The following is a 16160-nucleotide window of genomic DNA, read 5'->3' on the forward strand; positions in this document are numbered from 1 at the left end:
AGTTTGGTGAAGTCGTCACTAGGGGGCACTATGCGCCTGATAGTTTAATACTGAGGCTGTGACGTGGGCTCTGGGCACGCGGCCAATACAATACAAAACATGCAGAGATGTAAAGAGCCACATATAAACTATAAGGGCCATAGGTGGCTATTGTGCGATTAAACCTCTGCAGATCTCACACAGTGTTTTATATTGTGATAGTTTTGGCTCCATTTAAACTCACTGTCTATGTGTCAGGTGAAAAATAGGCTTATGTCCTAAACTAATTACACTCATACATCACACGCCCTTCTTTGCTTCTCAAACACAACACACTGTAATGGTAAAACTAGAAGAGATCAGGCCTTTGGAGAAAATATACTTTGATCTATTGAAACTGAAAGTGTTCAGTGGGTGTAACTGAAACATGACAATAGATGTGGTTAAATCTGCTCGTAGCCCTGCAGTCTTCACATTCAGCTTCAGCTCAACAAGATTTCAAGTCTTTAGTTCAGGCAAAATCAGAACAGACAGTTATTCCACTAATCCACTTTGTATCACTACAAAAACAGCAGAAGACACATGAAGATGGCCCAGACATCCTAATGCTTCAAGTGAATTCAAAAGATATTTTATGAGCACATAGTCATACAAATTTGAGATACTTTTCTATTAGGTTTGTCATAGTGGACATGAAATTCATTTTATATAATTTACAAAGAAGGAATCCAGCATCTGCTTGCTCCTCACTCATTCTAATCAAGGACTAACCCAAAAATGTGCATTAAAATGACTAAATACAGCAAATAGTTCATTCTAATCCATTTTAATATCTTTTGAATGAATAATTTAATCTTTTTCTTAAGCAAAATGTTACACATTGTTGAAGAAATGGTCAAGTTTTTATATAGCGCTTTTCCACCTTCAAGACACTGACACCATTTTACATCAAGGATCCACTCACCCATTTACACACACATTCATACACCAGTGTAAACAGACACTGTTATTATTGTTCATATATTGATTTATGGATACAAGAGTGAAATAAAAATACTATGATCATGTAGAGTGGGTTAATACGAACATTTTAAGACCAAAATGACGAGCCTGACAGCAGCAGTTACTGAGAAAGGGGACACAGTTTTTCAATGTAAAGTGAATTTGAGCCAAAGTCGATGGAGCCTTAAGTGCGTCCATGCTCACTTCCTATTTGGAACATGGCGGCTAGCAGGTTAGCTATGTCCATTAATATATACAGTGTATGGTTGAGAATGGCATTTGAATCACAAACCTTGGGATCAATGGACAAACGCTCAACCAACTGAGCTACTGTCCTCCCTGATAAGATAAGATTTAATCCATCTGATGAATGTATGATGATGTGTTATAAAATTTGCAGGGATTGTGATGTCAGTGTACATCCATAGTTAAATAGTATAGAACTTCCAACTCAGAATACAATTTAAAAAGTTTCATGACTTTGACTTGTTCCTCTGCGATAGTCCATCGCCCAAACCACAGTGACTTTGGACTTGTAGTTTGGGTCACACAGACTTTTGGAGTCGGTTTGACCTCCTGACCTCCTCCCGGCACACGGCTGCGGTCTCATATCACTGTTATTACTGAGGCCTTCAGGGATGACGACCTTTGATACAAGAGGTCAGAGGTCAGCAGGCAGAGGAAGAGCACGTGTTCCTCATCCCGTTAGCCATTTTAAGTTTTCATGTCTGAATGACTGAGTATATGGGTTTCAGAGTGATGAAATGTGCCGTCTGTTGCCATGGCGCTCGTTTGAATTGTGGAGTATGGCGTACACATTTGTCACAACAATGAACGGCTCCCAGCATAAATATCCTAGAGCGGTCGGATTCAGAGGCCCGCTGGCTGATGGTTCAAACTCAGCTCCCTCGGGTGAATACTGTCTCTGTGTCTTTGGGCAAGGCACCTAGGTCATCTCGTGTGAATGTGAGTGTGAATGGGTGAGTGGTTCCTTGATGTAAAGTGCTTTGAGTGACTTGAAGGTGGAAAAGCACTATATAAAAATGTGTCTTATAAGTTTTAAAACCATGTTATAATGCTGTTACCTTCTCAAAAACATATGTAGAGTTGTGTTTTGTTTCATTCACATATGTTTGAATAACACTTTATTATTAGTTTGTCTTATCTCCAAAGCTCAAAATGCTCTGTTCCACCTTGTGATGTCATACAGTGGTAGTTTTCAAGTTAACAGCTCCTTTTACCTTTAGTTCAGTAGAAATTTGCAACTCCAGGGCTGAAATCATCCAAATGATTCTAGTTTAAAAACACAGTGAAGTATTGCCACATGACAGAACAGAGGCAGAACAGAGTGTTTTCTGTTTGAGAGAAAAAATCAGCCTAAATATGCAGTTCCAGGTATGTTTGTGATAGGTCTAGGCGTTAATGTTTATTCATTCAACAATTGCTAATACATCACCAATGCACTAGATGTGATTATACCATGGTCTGTGAGGATAGGCTCTGTGCATCAGTCACTTTTATTAAAATTGGAAAACATAACATAAACAACCTATTAAAATTCTAATTTATTAAGATAAATACTACCAATTTTTATATATAGAATATTTCAGTTTGTGGTGTTTTTTTCCCACCAACAGCTTCCTATCCACTGCATCATCTTGAAATATTTATTCATTTTAGTGTGGTTCCGCAAAAATCTCATGGGGATAAAACTGGACAGGAAGTCGTGATGCTAACAGTGAGGTTTCCGGGCACTGTTTTGCTCAGAGCCAGTTTCAATGGCTAACTGCTGTGCGTTAATTCTGCAAGTAGTCCGGCAACAGTTAAATCACATTCTATATCACTGCTCTGCGGCCATCACCATGACATCACCGTAGCAACAAGTAAACAAATGCTCAATTGCTCTGGGTAGAATGTAGGAACTAGCTTCACACTGAAATAACTCATATTTGAGAAATTTACAGACAGAGAAAGGGCTTTTCACATTCACAGGTGAGAGGTCTTCTACGACTCCACATCCTGATTAGTGAAAATTTTAATACTAACTGCCGTGCATTATTTTTGTGTAGTCCGACAACAGCTAATCACTGTTCTATATCACTACGCTCTGAGCATCACCATAGCAACAGGTAAAAAAATTGACTACTGTTAGGAGTCTGTAAATATTTTCTGTTTGTGGGACCCTGGTATAAGTGAATGTATCCTGACATTCATGTAGTTTTGGTTAAATTTCATTCTAATATACCTGCCATAAAACACAAAAAACATAATATTTCTTAATTTTTGCAGCAGCATATCTGACTGCTGGCTCTATTCAAAGTGTCTGAATGCCATCATCCATCTCTTCCTCCCACACCTCCCTTCTCCTCCTCCTCCTCCTCCTCCTCCTCCTTTTGGGCTGTTTGCTTGTGTCTGTGCAGTGCGGAGATAGACACAAACACAGCACATTAGCATTTTTACGCTTCTGCTGCAAACGACTGTTTCAGGAACTCTGTATTATGTTTAGAGAAGCAGTTTTGCACATGTGGCACCATTGATGTGTCTAGGTGGAGAGATATCAGGTATTATTATGGGCCACAGTGGTACAGTTGGTAGAGTGTTTGTCTACTGATCTGAAGCTTTGGGATTCAAATCCCACTCTCAACATAACCATCATTGGTAGAGCTTGGTCTATAGGCGGTATATATAAATGGAAATAGCTAAATAGCTAGCTAGCTAGCTGTTCCAAATAGGACGTGATCAAGGACACGCTTCTGGCGCCGTCAATTCTGGCTCCAATCCCCTTTACATTGAAAAACCGTGACCCTTCTCTCTGTAACTGCTGTTGTCTACAGGATCCTTGTATTTTTATTTAGCTATTTTGTCCGTAACTCATGATATGAACTTTAATAACAGACGAATCAGGTGCCTTCTTTCCCTGAGGCAACCCTTGCTAGCTTTAGCAACAGGTTTGATTGACAACATTGGTAAGCATTGGTTCTCTGCTAAACCAGAGGTTTAGGAAGAGGTGTTCTCTGGATTGGTTCAATTTAATTCCAAATATGGAACTTGGCTCCATTCACCCCTGTAACCACTGTCCTCAATGAGCTTCATTTGACTGAAGCTGAATGTTATGGGTCACACTCACTTACTCCACGTATTTATACTGTCTATAGTTTGGTCAGATCCACTGACCCACAGGTTGGTGGTGTGATTCCAGCTCCCACAGATGAATGCTGCCGTTGTGTCACTGGGCAAGACACTTAACCCCGCCCCCAGTGTCTGTGTACACTGGTGTGTGACTGTGTGTGTGAATGGGTGAGTGGTTCCTTGATGTTCTTTGAGTGTTTTGAAGGTGGAAAAGCTCAAATATAAAAATGTGACGGTTTAGCATTTACCATTAGTACAGCAGAAAATCCAACTTCATATTACATTAAAATACCTAAGGAAGGAAGTTTTGGATTTTCCGTAGGCAGAAATGTTTTATCAATAAAATGTTCCATGGCAAAGCATTATTAATCCAAATGATTTCCATAACAGTACATGATTTTTCTCCCTGAGCTCAGACGCTTACGCAGTCTCTTCATTTTCGCTGAGCAGCACCTGGTACAGAACAGCACATAACAACACACAGGCTCTTTTGGGTCACCCAAGGGCGCCGCTGCCCACCCACCTTCTCGCTCCTCATCGCCGTGGTAACCATCTAATTTTTAGGATCTCTCTGTGAATGCTGTGTTTCAAAGCACTTATGTATTTGGAGAGTACAGGTGCTGGTAGGTTTAGACTGGCGGAGTGGCTCATGGGTACTCAGTCTGAGAGTGGGTGGTTCATATTTCACAGAGTCACTTTTTTAAGTTCAGGTAAACTTTCGAGGTATAGTCACTATTTTCTGATCTATGTTATAATGTTGTTTTCTCATCTCTTTGTTTTATTCACATGTTTAACACACAAACCCTGCATATTTAGAGTTGAGATGTCATGCGGTCATACAGGAAGTGCTCCACTGTGTTCTTAAACTCCATACACCTTCACTAGAATCATTTGCCAATCTTTACTGAACTTAAGTTAAAAGAAAACTACCACTTCATGACATCACAAGGTGGAACAGAGCATTTTGAGCTTTGGAAATGGACTAATAAAGGGTTAGTCATATTTGAATGAACCAAAACACAACTCCAGGTATGTTATTCAAGAGGTAACAGCATTATAACATGGCTTAAAGCTCACAGGATTCAGTTTTGTGTAATATAGGACCTTTAACATTAGCTTTGGTTATATACTGTATACCTATATAGCACATTCATACAATGCTATGGTCATATTTATCTAGTTTCCACATCCATTGTCTCTTGTCCATATCTTGAGTTGAGGCACAATAACAAAATAAAAACCCCAGGATCGTGTAGAGGGGGATCATATGAAAATTTTAAGACCAAAATGACAAGTCTGACAGCAGCAGTTACAGAGAGGGGTGACAGTTTTTCAATAGAAAGTGAATAGGAGCCAGAGTCGATGGAGCCAGAATCACTTCCTCTTTGAAACACGACGGCTAGCATGTTAACTATGTCCATTTATGTATACAGTCTGTGTTTTTGTCTCATAAATATGCTTTTATTGGAGTATATATATGAAACTACGTGCTTTTGACTTTATATTTGTGGTTTACATTTGCGTTATGAACCTGTGCATTAGTGGTCTTGTTCTGTATTACACCTTCAGAGCCATAAACCAGCTCACATAACAGAGCTTGTGTGTGCATTAGGAGTCGCAGTCAGCTTAGACTCTATCTGCTAGTTACACTTCCACATGGATCTGAATTGAGTTTTTCCAGCTGCCAAAGATGATTCATTGCACTCAGGACCAGCAAGTTTCAAGTCATTCACGTGGGCAACTGAGCGTATTCTAAAAGTATTTCAGAAGAAGAGTTTTGGATGTCAAGGTGTCGTAACCATTTGAGCTGTTTTAAAATATTACGTTAAGATTGTTTTTTCATATGACACAGATCCTTCACAGTTAAACAAATGGGCCCATGTTATCTTTTAGTAATGCGAAAAATCGTGTCTCTCAAATCCTCTTAAAAATTCTCATAACATTCAGAACAATATAGAACTTCTTTTACCTGACATAAATATATATGATAAACCTCTCAGAGTTTTACTTTATCTGCTATATCAGTGAAGGATATAAAAAACACTACAAAGTAAATGAAACCAAGATACATTTTATTATAACATTGGTACCACATACAATGAGTTGCATAACATCAAAATTTCTCATGTGTTTGGTGTGGTACTTCAACAGTACAATGGATCACACGGCCCATCATTACCTAATTATGACTCTGTTTGGACAAGAGCCTCATTTGAACACTTAAAACTACTGTGAGATTCACAATGTGCTGTTCTATCTACAGTATAATCCTCCTATATGCCTTAAGATGGCTGACATATGTTTGTGTTATGTTTGTGTTATTGGGGAACAAGGTGACAAGTGCATTACAGGAAGAAGAACTCAAAATATATATATATAAAAAAATGGACAGGGACTTACTGGCCCAAGAAGAAACCTCAACTGTTCACTATCACTTCATGATGTGGTCAGTGATGAAAGAGGGTTGAAAAATCTGACTTTTTGTACTGAAACTAACACAACAACATACAAACACTTAGAATGGTTCAAGTTACAAAACAACTTTGGATAGAAAACACGGTCACATAATATCAAGCAGTACTGAGCTCAGAACAGAACACATTTAGCACATAGCTAAGACGCTCTGAGGCAGTCATGGAGTGTGACCCACTACTCAAAAAAGCGGATATTTTTACAACACACAAAGTAAACAAAATGGAATTATATTTGGATCCAAAACCTCATTCTCTTCATAATCTGCCAAACCTTGCATTTCAAACCTCCTCAAGTGCCAACGCTTTGCTCAATAGCCCTAAATAAATAGAGAGAAGCCCTGTTAGCGCCCCTGTTATAAAGAAATGCCAACGAGAAAAGAGCGAGAGACCCGCCCCCAGACGCCATCGCGGCAGTAACAGCCCCGGTGCGCCCCCCCTCGGAGCCCGCCCTCAGGTGGCGTCCTCGTCCTCCTCGTCCAGGTGGTAGTTGAGGGTGATGACGGCACTGATGAACTCGCCAAGCTCCACAAAGTCGGCAGTGATGATGTTTATGCCGCTCTCGCCTGGACGCTGTGACCGGATCCACTGCATCATCCCTGGTAAGGCCCTGAGGAAGAGAGAGAGAGAGGAGTGAGGAGGAGAGAAAGAGACAGGGGATACAGGGGTGAGGAGGAGAGAGACACAACGGACAGAGGGGTGAGGAGGAGAGAAAGAGACAGGGGACACAGGGGTGAGGAGGGGAGAGAGACGGGGCAGAGGAGTGAGGAGGAGAGAGAGACAGAGGGGTGAGGAGGGGAGAGAGACAGGGGCAGAGGAGTGAAGAGGAGAGAGAGAGACAGAGGGGTGAGGAGGAGAGAAAGAGACAGGGGACACGGGGGTGAGGAGGGGAGAGAGACAGGGGCAGAGGAGTGAAGAGGCGAGAGAGAGAGGCAGAGGGGTGAGGAGGAGAGAGACACGTCCGACAGAGGGGTGAGGAGAAGAGAGAGACACATCGGACAAAGGGGTAAGGAGGAGAGAGAGATAGAAGAGTGTGGAGGAGAGAAAGAGACAGGGGACACAGGGGTGAGGAGGAGAGAGACACGTCGGACAGAGGAGTGAAGAGGAGAGAGACAGGGGGGTGAGGAGGGGAGCGAGACACATTGGACAGAGGGGTGAGGAGGAGAGAGAGATGATGAGGTGAGGAGGAGAGAGAGATGGAGAGGTGAGGAGGAGCGAGAGAGAGATAGAGGAGTGATGAGGAGACAGACACATTGGATAGAGGGGTGAGGAGGAGAGAGAGGTGGAGGTGAGGAGGAGAGAGAGACAGAGGAGTGAGAAGGAGAGAGATATACAAAGGAGAGAGGAGGAGAGAAAGAGACAGGGGACACAGGGGTGAGGAGGAGAGAGAGACACGGGACAAAGGAGTGAGGAGGGGAGAGAGACACATTGGACAGAGGGGTGAGGAGGAGAGAGAGAGATACAGAGGAGTGAGAAGGAGAGCGAGACACATCGGACAGAGGGGTGAGGAGGAGAGCGAGAGACAAAGAAGTGAGGAGAGAAAGACAGGGGCAGAGGAGTGAGAAGGGTTTTCAAAAGCTTTAAAACAGTGTTTGTTTGAGGGTCAAATATGTCACCATGTATACATTTTTTCATATTAAGAGGCTGTTGGTTTAACTTTTAACTTCTAACGTCAAATGAACTGTTCTATAATTGTGTGTACAGTGAGTTGTGTGTTGTGAGCATAGACTGTATATATAAATGGACATAGCTAACATGCTAGCTGCAGTGTTCCAAATAGGAAGTGATCATGGACACGCTTCTGGCTCGTTTGACTCTGGCTCCAAGTCGCTTTACATTGGCCCCTCTCTCTGTAACTGCTGCTGTCAGCCTGGTCTTAAAATGTATTAATCGGCTCTACACAATCTTGGGATTTTCATTTCACTATTGTGTCCATAAATCAAGATATGATCATTAACAGATGAACAACAAATGAGGTGCCTTCTTTCCCTGAGGCTGCTCCCATTAGCGCTAACAACAGGTTTGATTGACAGCGTTGCTAAGCACGCGCTCCCAGCTAAATGTGTGGGCGGGAAGGAATGTCTCTTTAGTTGCTATGATACTCGTGGTCAGAATTCCAAATATGGAACTCCGCTCCAAATTGGCCCCTATAACTGCTCTAGCCTCCACTTCTTTACACCACTATGTCTATGGTTGAGTGTTCTTTTCCCTGTCTTGGAAATTACCCACGTTAGCTATAATATTTATATATTTATATCTGTATGTATTCATTAAAATGTGGTATCCCACAAATAAATAAAATAAGAAAATATGTCATTAGAGACAGTACCCTTATGTGCGCTGTGTAAGTCTCACTGCAAACTATGAATGCACAGCTCATTATATTGTTCTCTCTTTGTTTATTTCATTTTTTTTATTTTTTTTTTATTTAAAGGACAATGTGCAGTTACATTAAAAAGATGGCTGCACCAGATTTAGCATAATGCTACTTTCCATCTGTAGTCCTAAAACAACAACTAATATAACAGTTAAACAGCAATTAAAACAACAATTAACACGTACAATGTAAAAACAATACAGTACTGATCTGGTGCAAGAATTCAAAAGTACAGATTATTCAGTTTATTGTAAAAAAAATAATAAATATGAAGCCACGCTGGACTGTCAAAGTCAGAACTCATCAGATCTCAGAAGCTTAGCAGGGCCAGCCTGGTTAGTGTCTGACTGTTTCCTGTCAGGATGCTCACGGCTGTGTGCAGGTATATTCAATTTAGAAGTTCCTGTTCTTACACTGCAAAGTATAATATACAATACATGACTTGAAATGGCTTGAAATCATAATATTAATGTTGTTTGGAGTTCAGAGTCATGTATTCTGCAAGGGACTTTTCAGAGCGTTTAACCATGTTCTGAAGTTGTATTTGGAGTCATTCATGTTTGAGTAAACTTGATCAAAACACCATTTTGCCAATCGGTCCCTGTTTTCACCTGCACGACGTTCATGGCGACATCAACTCACATTGGGCACCGCAGTTTTCTAATGCGGAGGTCAGTGTACTTGTTTCTTTTATGAAGTCGTTTTGGATGAATATTGTGTTTTAAAATGTGTAAATTATAACAGTGATCCAGGGTGTCACAGATTATAACTACAGAGCACCCACAAGAACAATAGGTCTGACTTAAAGATTCACTTGGTAACTTTTCTGGTCGTCTGCATGGAGATGTTAATAAACTACTTTGTCCAGAATGTTTAACAGTATGGCATTAAACCTGTATATCTCCATGAGGACAAACAGGTGGTGTTACTAAGAAAATTACAGTTCAGTCCTGTGAAGAAAATGAGAAGCTTTAATGCCATACTGTGGAACCTTCCTAGCAAAACAATAACATCTCCATGGACAAATGTTACTGGTCTAGATTATTTGAATTGGTTCAAGGTATTTTGGAATAATTAGTTTTCCAATTTCAATAACCAACATCTGTCAGTGGAGTAAGTCAAACTTGTATTCCAAAATGTCCCACATGGAACAATGTCCCACAGTACGGCATTATCTACCTCCATGGCGATAAGCAAGTTACAGGCTAGATCAGTGGAGAGTTGATCCCACTCACTAAGAATACATGTTTTCAAGTTATTTTTGGATCAATAAAACACCTGTACTTGATCGTAGGCAAGATATATAAGTTTAGTGCATTACTGTGGAACTTTTTAGGCAACGCAATAACATCTCACAAAAAAGTTACACACTGAATCTTTAAAACTACTCAAGCAACATAAACATCCAGAATTTAAGTAATTTTAACTCATGTAGTCTCATGAGCACTGCTGTGTCTATCTACATCTGGGAGTGACATCTCTGAGCATCTCAAACACCTGCGATCCAGACACCAGCTGTGAGAATGACAAGAGGCTCCTCCCAAAAAACTGTTACTCTCTCTCTCTGCGTCAGATCTGCCTCCTGTATGTACCAGCCCCAAAGCAAAACGCCTGTGGACGTAAACAACATCATTTATATCTCAGAATGGGCCATTCTTTTTGTCAGACAGAGTTTGTTTACCTGATTTATATGTTTTACTTCATGTAGCCTTTCTCACAAGCATCCAGTGACGGTGTAGTGATGGTGTAGTGTAGTGATGGTGTAGTGTAGTGATGGTGTAGTGATGGAGTAGTGATGTTGTAGTGATGGAGTAGTGATGGTGTAGTGATGGTGTAGTGTAGTGATGGTGTAGTGATGGAGTAGTGATGGTGTAGTATAGTGATGGAGTAGTGGTGGTGTAATGTAGTGATAGTGTAGTGATTCACTACACTATCACTACACCACACCATCAATACACCATCACTACACGACCACTACACCAACACTACACCACAACTATACCATCACTACACCATCTCTAAACTACACCATCAATACACCACCACTACACCATCACTAAAATGATCACCACACTACACCATCACTACACCACAACTATACCATCACTACACCACACCATTAATACACCATCACTACACTACACCATCACTACACCATCAGTACACCACACCATCACTACACGATCAATACTCCATCACTACACTACACCATCACTACACCATCAATGCACCACAACTATACCATCACTACACCACACCATTAATACACCATCACTACACCACCACTACACCATCAATACACCACCACTACACCATCTCTACACTACACCATCAACACACCATCACTACACCACCACTACGCTACACCAACACTATATCATCACTACAACATCACTACAGCATAACTACACTACACCACCACTCCACCTACACTACACCACCACTCCACCTACACTACACCACCACTCCACCTACACTACACCACCACTCCACCTACACTACATCATCACTACACCTACACTACATCATCACTACACCTCCACCACAGCATCACATGACGCTTGTTCCTCTGCCTCAGAACATGGACGGCTTAAACTGCAGGAGAGGCACTGATTAATGATTGGCGGCAGGTGCTGGTAGTTTTAAGAGAGAGTTATTTTTGAAACTAGCAATTAATCTGAGGCTCATTCTGCTTTCTGATTGGATGATTAATTTTGAGAACCAACATGCCAGATTCTAACATAAACAACTTAGTCCATGTCCAGTGTTGGTTTATAATTAAGAATAAAGCAGCATTACAACTTTTATCAGTAAACGCCATACAGTATCCGGATTAAACATGACAACCTCGTATCTAAGGACGCAGAAAGGTCATGTTTATGGAATTTAAAATGCATATCTTACACAGAGCTTCTTTAAGCACTGTATTTCACTTCTACTTGTGTTATTGTGACACGCCTATGTGTAAAACGCCAAGCACGAGTTTGGAAGGACGCCTACATCAAAGTGAGCCTGTGGGCCTGGTGGGACTCGCTGATAGTGGAGTTATCCAATGAATTATACATACTCGGGAACGGATGGTTTTGCTGCTCTGCCTCAACAAATGGGAGGCATTAAGAAGAGATGAAAACACTATGGAAAAATTTATATCTGAGTAAGTTAAAATTATTTGAACTCAGAATATTTGATTTGTATTAGAGTTTTAACTAAAGAGCCCATATTATGTTATTTTCTGATATGGTAGAATATCTGATATGGTATAGTGACAGTGTTTCCTCCTCTAAAACAGTCCTGGACTTGTGTTTTGTTTCATTCACACATGTTTAACACACAAATCCTGCATATTTAGGCTGAGTTTTTCTCTCCAAAGGAAAACACTCTGTTCCACCTTCTGATGTCATGTGGTAATACAGGAAATACACTATGTTTTTAAACTCCATTCACCTTTACTAGAATCATTTGGATGTTTTCAGACCAAACATGCTTCATCTATAGTGGCAATGTGATTTTAACTTTCCTATAGAGACATATTTGCATGTACGTATAAGTATGTATAATGGGAACTGTGTAATGAATGGAATGTGCAATTATGAGAGCTGTGCATAGTTTAGTGTGCAATTTTTTTGTGACCCTTTTATGACCCCAGCCTTTGGCACAACGGATGGAAATTAACCTTTAGCGATAATCCAGTGTATTTACATTGATGTTGACTCATGTCTGTTCATTAACATGCATTGTCCCAACAGAGTGTTTTCTGTTTGAGAGAAGAACTCAGCCTAAATATACAGGGTTTTTGTGTTAAACATGTGTGAATGAAACAAAACACAACTCCAGAGATCAGAAAATAGTGTAATATGGGCCTTTTAATACTAATATATTATAAGATTCAGAATAATATGAAAATGCTAATCTGAAGCCTGCAGAAGTCTGACCTGTGGTTGGTGGCAGCTGTTTCAAAAATACTGTTTATAAAAAGGTCAGTGTTGATCGCTCAAGGACATGGGCGAAAACATGCCTCTGGATTTGGTTATAAAATGGCGCCGTGAGTCACAGATGATTTTGTGTTGCATTATGGGTAAATAATGTTGTTTTGTGGTGACTGTTGCCTAAGAGTTCAGTTTAAATATAGACTGCGGCAGAACAGCCAGTGTCAGACCACAGCTACTTACATTTACACTGGGAAATTGGCATAGTTTAAATTTGTGAAATAAATATGGAACATTAAAAATACATTTTAATTTGGGTATTCAGTGTTCTGTAACTAAAAACATTTTCAAAGCGTTCTTCCCATCACTGAGAATGTGTTTTTACAGACCTAAACTACAGGGTTGGCAGTTTTTATCCAGAATAAGACTCCATGGAGAGACAGGGAGGGCATCTGACACACAGGGACATTTCAGAACATGCTTGTACAGATCAAAACTACAGGGTGACCAGTTTTTAATCAGTATAAGACAGTAGGTTTTGTTGTTTGTGTAGGAAATTATGCCTATATGATTTGCTAATTGCGTCAGTTCTGCAGATGAACAGTAGGCGGCGCATACCTCTCTGTGATGGTCTCCCGGAGCCCGCTGGCCACGCCCTTCATCACTGTGCTGGCCTTTGGAGTGAGGACCACCTGAGACACAAAGAACGACCCCTTCTTTCTGTAAGCACACGAAAGGTCAAGTCTGTTTAGATTCAAGATTTGATGCTCATAGAAAACAACAAAATTATGTTTCGAGCATCAAACACTGCAGAGCTCTGATGTGAAGTGCAATACAAAACTCCATAAATAACTCCAGTTTGCATGTTATTCCTGTGTCTGGGTAACTACCCTCAACAGCTCATGTAGTGAAAGCTATGGTTTGTACCAGGCCCGGGTCTACAGGGGTACAAAAGGGTCTGTAAGGGTCCAAATGGGTCTACTGGAGTCTAAAAGGGTCCTCAGGGGGGCAAAAGAGTCTACAGGGGTGAAAAGGGTCTACAGGGAACAAAAAGGCCTACAGGGGTTCAAAGGAATCTATAGGGGTCCAAAAGGGTCTGCAGGGAAGCAAAAGGGTCTACAGGGGTCATTTAAAAGTATTTGCATCCTCATTTCAGGCACCTAATATAACTTTATGGAAGTGTATTACTTTGCGCCCCTTTGAAACTCCAATGCACCCTCAAAGTTTACGGTGTGATTTTTCTATACTACCACATAAAATCTACAATGCTTCTCTGCTTTTCTTTAGCATAAAAGTAGATCTAGGTTGCCACACACTGCTCTTTTTAATGAGTGGTGTGTGGCAAAATTAACAGATTAGATTCATTTTTAAAGGGCCTATATTACGCAATCATTTTTATCTACTTTATAATTTCCTACAGTTTCTTCATCAAAAACAGACCTGGAGTTGTGTTCTGTTTCATTCACATATGTTTAACACACAAACCTGCATATTTAGGCTGAGTTCTTGTCAGTGAATGAGACAAAACACAACTCCAGGTTTGTTTTTGAGGAGGTAACAACAATATAACATGGCAAAAATCTCATGAGTCAGTCTTCAACCTATAATAAGGCTAATTATGATGGAGTTATACGGTGCAACCAGCATTTCACTTCAATGTTTGTGTAAATCATTTTTTTCTCTCAATTATGTAAATTCTGTAATGATGACAACACTGCTGATGACTGCCCCCTGGCTGCAGCAGGTGGCATATGTCTGGAGCAGGTGACAGCTGCATCGCCGAAGGACCTGAACAGCATGAGCATCTAATACATCTGATGCTAAAATTACAGCCTTCTATAGCTCGATATGTCCAGTGTACAGTATGTGTTTAAGTGCTACATCTGATCCAGTCTGCAGCCAAGGACAGATCCTCAAAATATCTACACTATGGTCAAAAGTTTGATCTCATTCAAGACTTTTTAAGTTAAAAAGTTAAATAGCTCTTTTATACGTTATACTCAAATCCACTCTTTGCTTTTTTGATAATTTTTTAAGTTTTAGTAATATTTAATAGTTTTCTTTAGTACATAATTCCATATATCTTGCTTCATATATTTGTTGTATTCTGTGTGTATATAAATGTGGAAAGAAGTACAAATAAAGGAAAAAATACATTACATGAGAGGGTGTATCTAAACTTAATACTGTAGTGTAAATATGCATCTTTATAATATAAAACACAAAAACACAAGGAAACATTATCAGAGAACAATTCACTGAAAAAATTGCGAGTTATAATTTTTCTGAGAGATTTTGTGATTGTGATCAGATTTTTTTTACTTTTACTCATCTGGTTGACTGAAATACAGCTGAAATTACAAAACCAAATAAAACAATTTAAAAAAAAGGATAATGATTTTCCCCCGAATATTAGGATGTGTGTATAACCCCACAGACGCACACACAGGGTTCACAGCAAAACAAGGTTGAATTTTGTCAAGTGGACAACAGTTTTTAGAGAAGAGACTTGTCCAAGAGGCTTCTTCAGTTCTGATGGGGTTCTAAGTCACTGGCTTAAAAATGAAAGAGCTCTAAACCCGGACTAAACCAGAACTAAACCAGGTCTAAACTACTGGATGTGTTTTGCCACTGGTCCAAGAGGCTTCTTAGGCTTCTTCAGTTCTGACAGAGGTCTGGTAAGTAACTGACTTAAAAATGAAATAGCTCTCTGAAGGAAGGCGCTATCTACACTGAAACCATCACACTAGCTAAAAAAAAGTCACCACCAAAAAAAAGGCCACACACAATATTTCGTTGTGGCACGCATTCACTGTGGCATCGTTTCAATTTCGCTTCTGCAATGTCACAAGATTTATTTCCATCCAGTGTTGCATCAATTTTTCACCAAGATGTTGCATTGATGATGGTAGAGTCTGACGCTGCACAAAGTCTTCTCCAGCACATCCCAAAGATTCTCAATGGGGTTAAGGTCTGGACTCTGTGGTGGACAATCCATGTGTGAAAATGATGTCTCATGCTCCTGAACCACTCTTTCACAAATTGAGCCTGATCAATCCTGGCATTGTCATCTTGGAATATGCCCGTGCCATCAGGGAAGAAAAAATCCACTGATGGACCCTGGTCATTCAGTATATTCAGGTGTCAGCTGACCTCATTCTTTGAGCACAGACTGTTGCTGAACCTAGATCTGACCAACTGGAGGAGGTTCGTACCTATTTGCTGAGTTAAATCCAGATGATGACTTTTTTTTTGACCAGGCAGTGTAGGTAATAA

The 16160-nt window shown here is 40.3% G+C and overlaps 1 protein-coding gene across 1 annotated transcript in view; it reads right to left on the reverse strand.

Annotated features, from left to right (window-relative positions):
* Positions 1 to 6163: 6163 nt before the first annotated feature.
* The window catches only part of plcxd3 (phosphatidylinositol-specific phospholipase C, X domain containing 3), a 38698-nt gene continuing 28701 nt past the window's right edge, over positions 6164 to 16160 (reverse strand). The window contains exons 5-6 of the mRNA XM_033973427.2: positions 13503 to 13604; positions 6164 to 7191 (exon numbers count right to left, since the gene is read on the reverse strand). Of these exons, the coding sequence (XP_033829318.1) occupies positions 7035 to 7191; positions 13503 to 13604 (259 nt within the window). The 3' untranslated portion in view covers positions 6164 to 7034. The remainder of the gene's footprint in view (positions 7192 to 13502; positions 13605 to 16160) is intronic.

The sequence above is a fragment of the Periophthalmus magnuspinnatus genome, chromosome 9 (assembly GCF_009829125.3).
Source record: "Periophthalmus magnuspinnatus isolate fPerMag1 chromosome 9, fPerMag1.2.pri, whole genome shotgun sequence".
Classification (NCBI taxonomy): domain Eukaryota; kingdom Metazoa; phylum Chordata; class Actinopteri; order Gobiiformes; family Gobiidae; genus Periophthalmus; species Periophthalmus magnuspinnatus.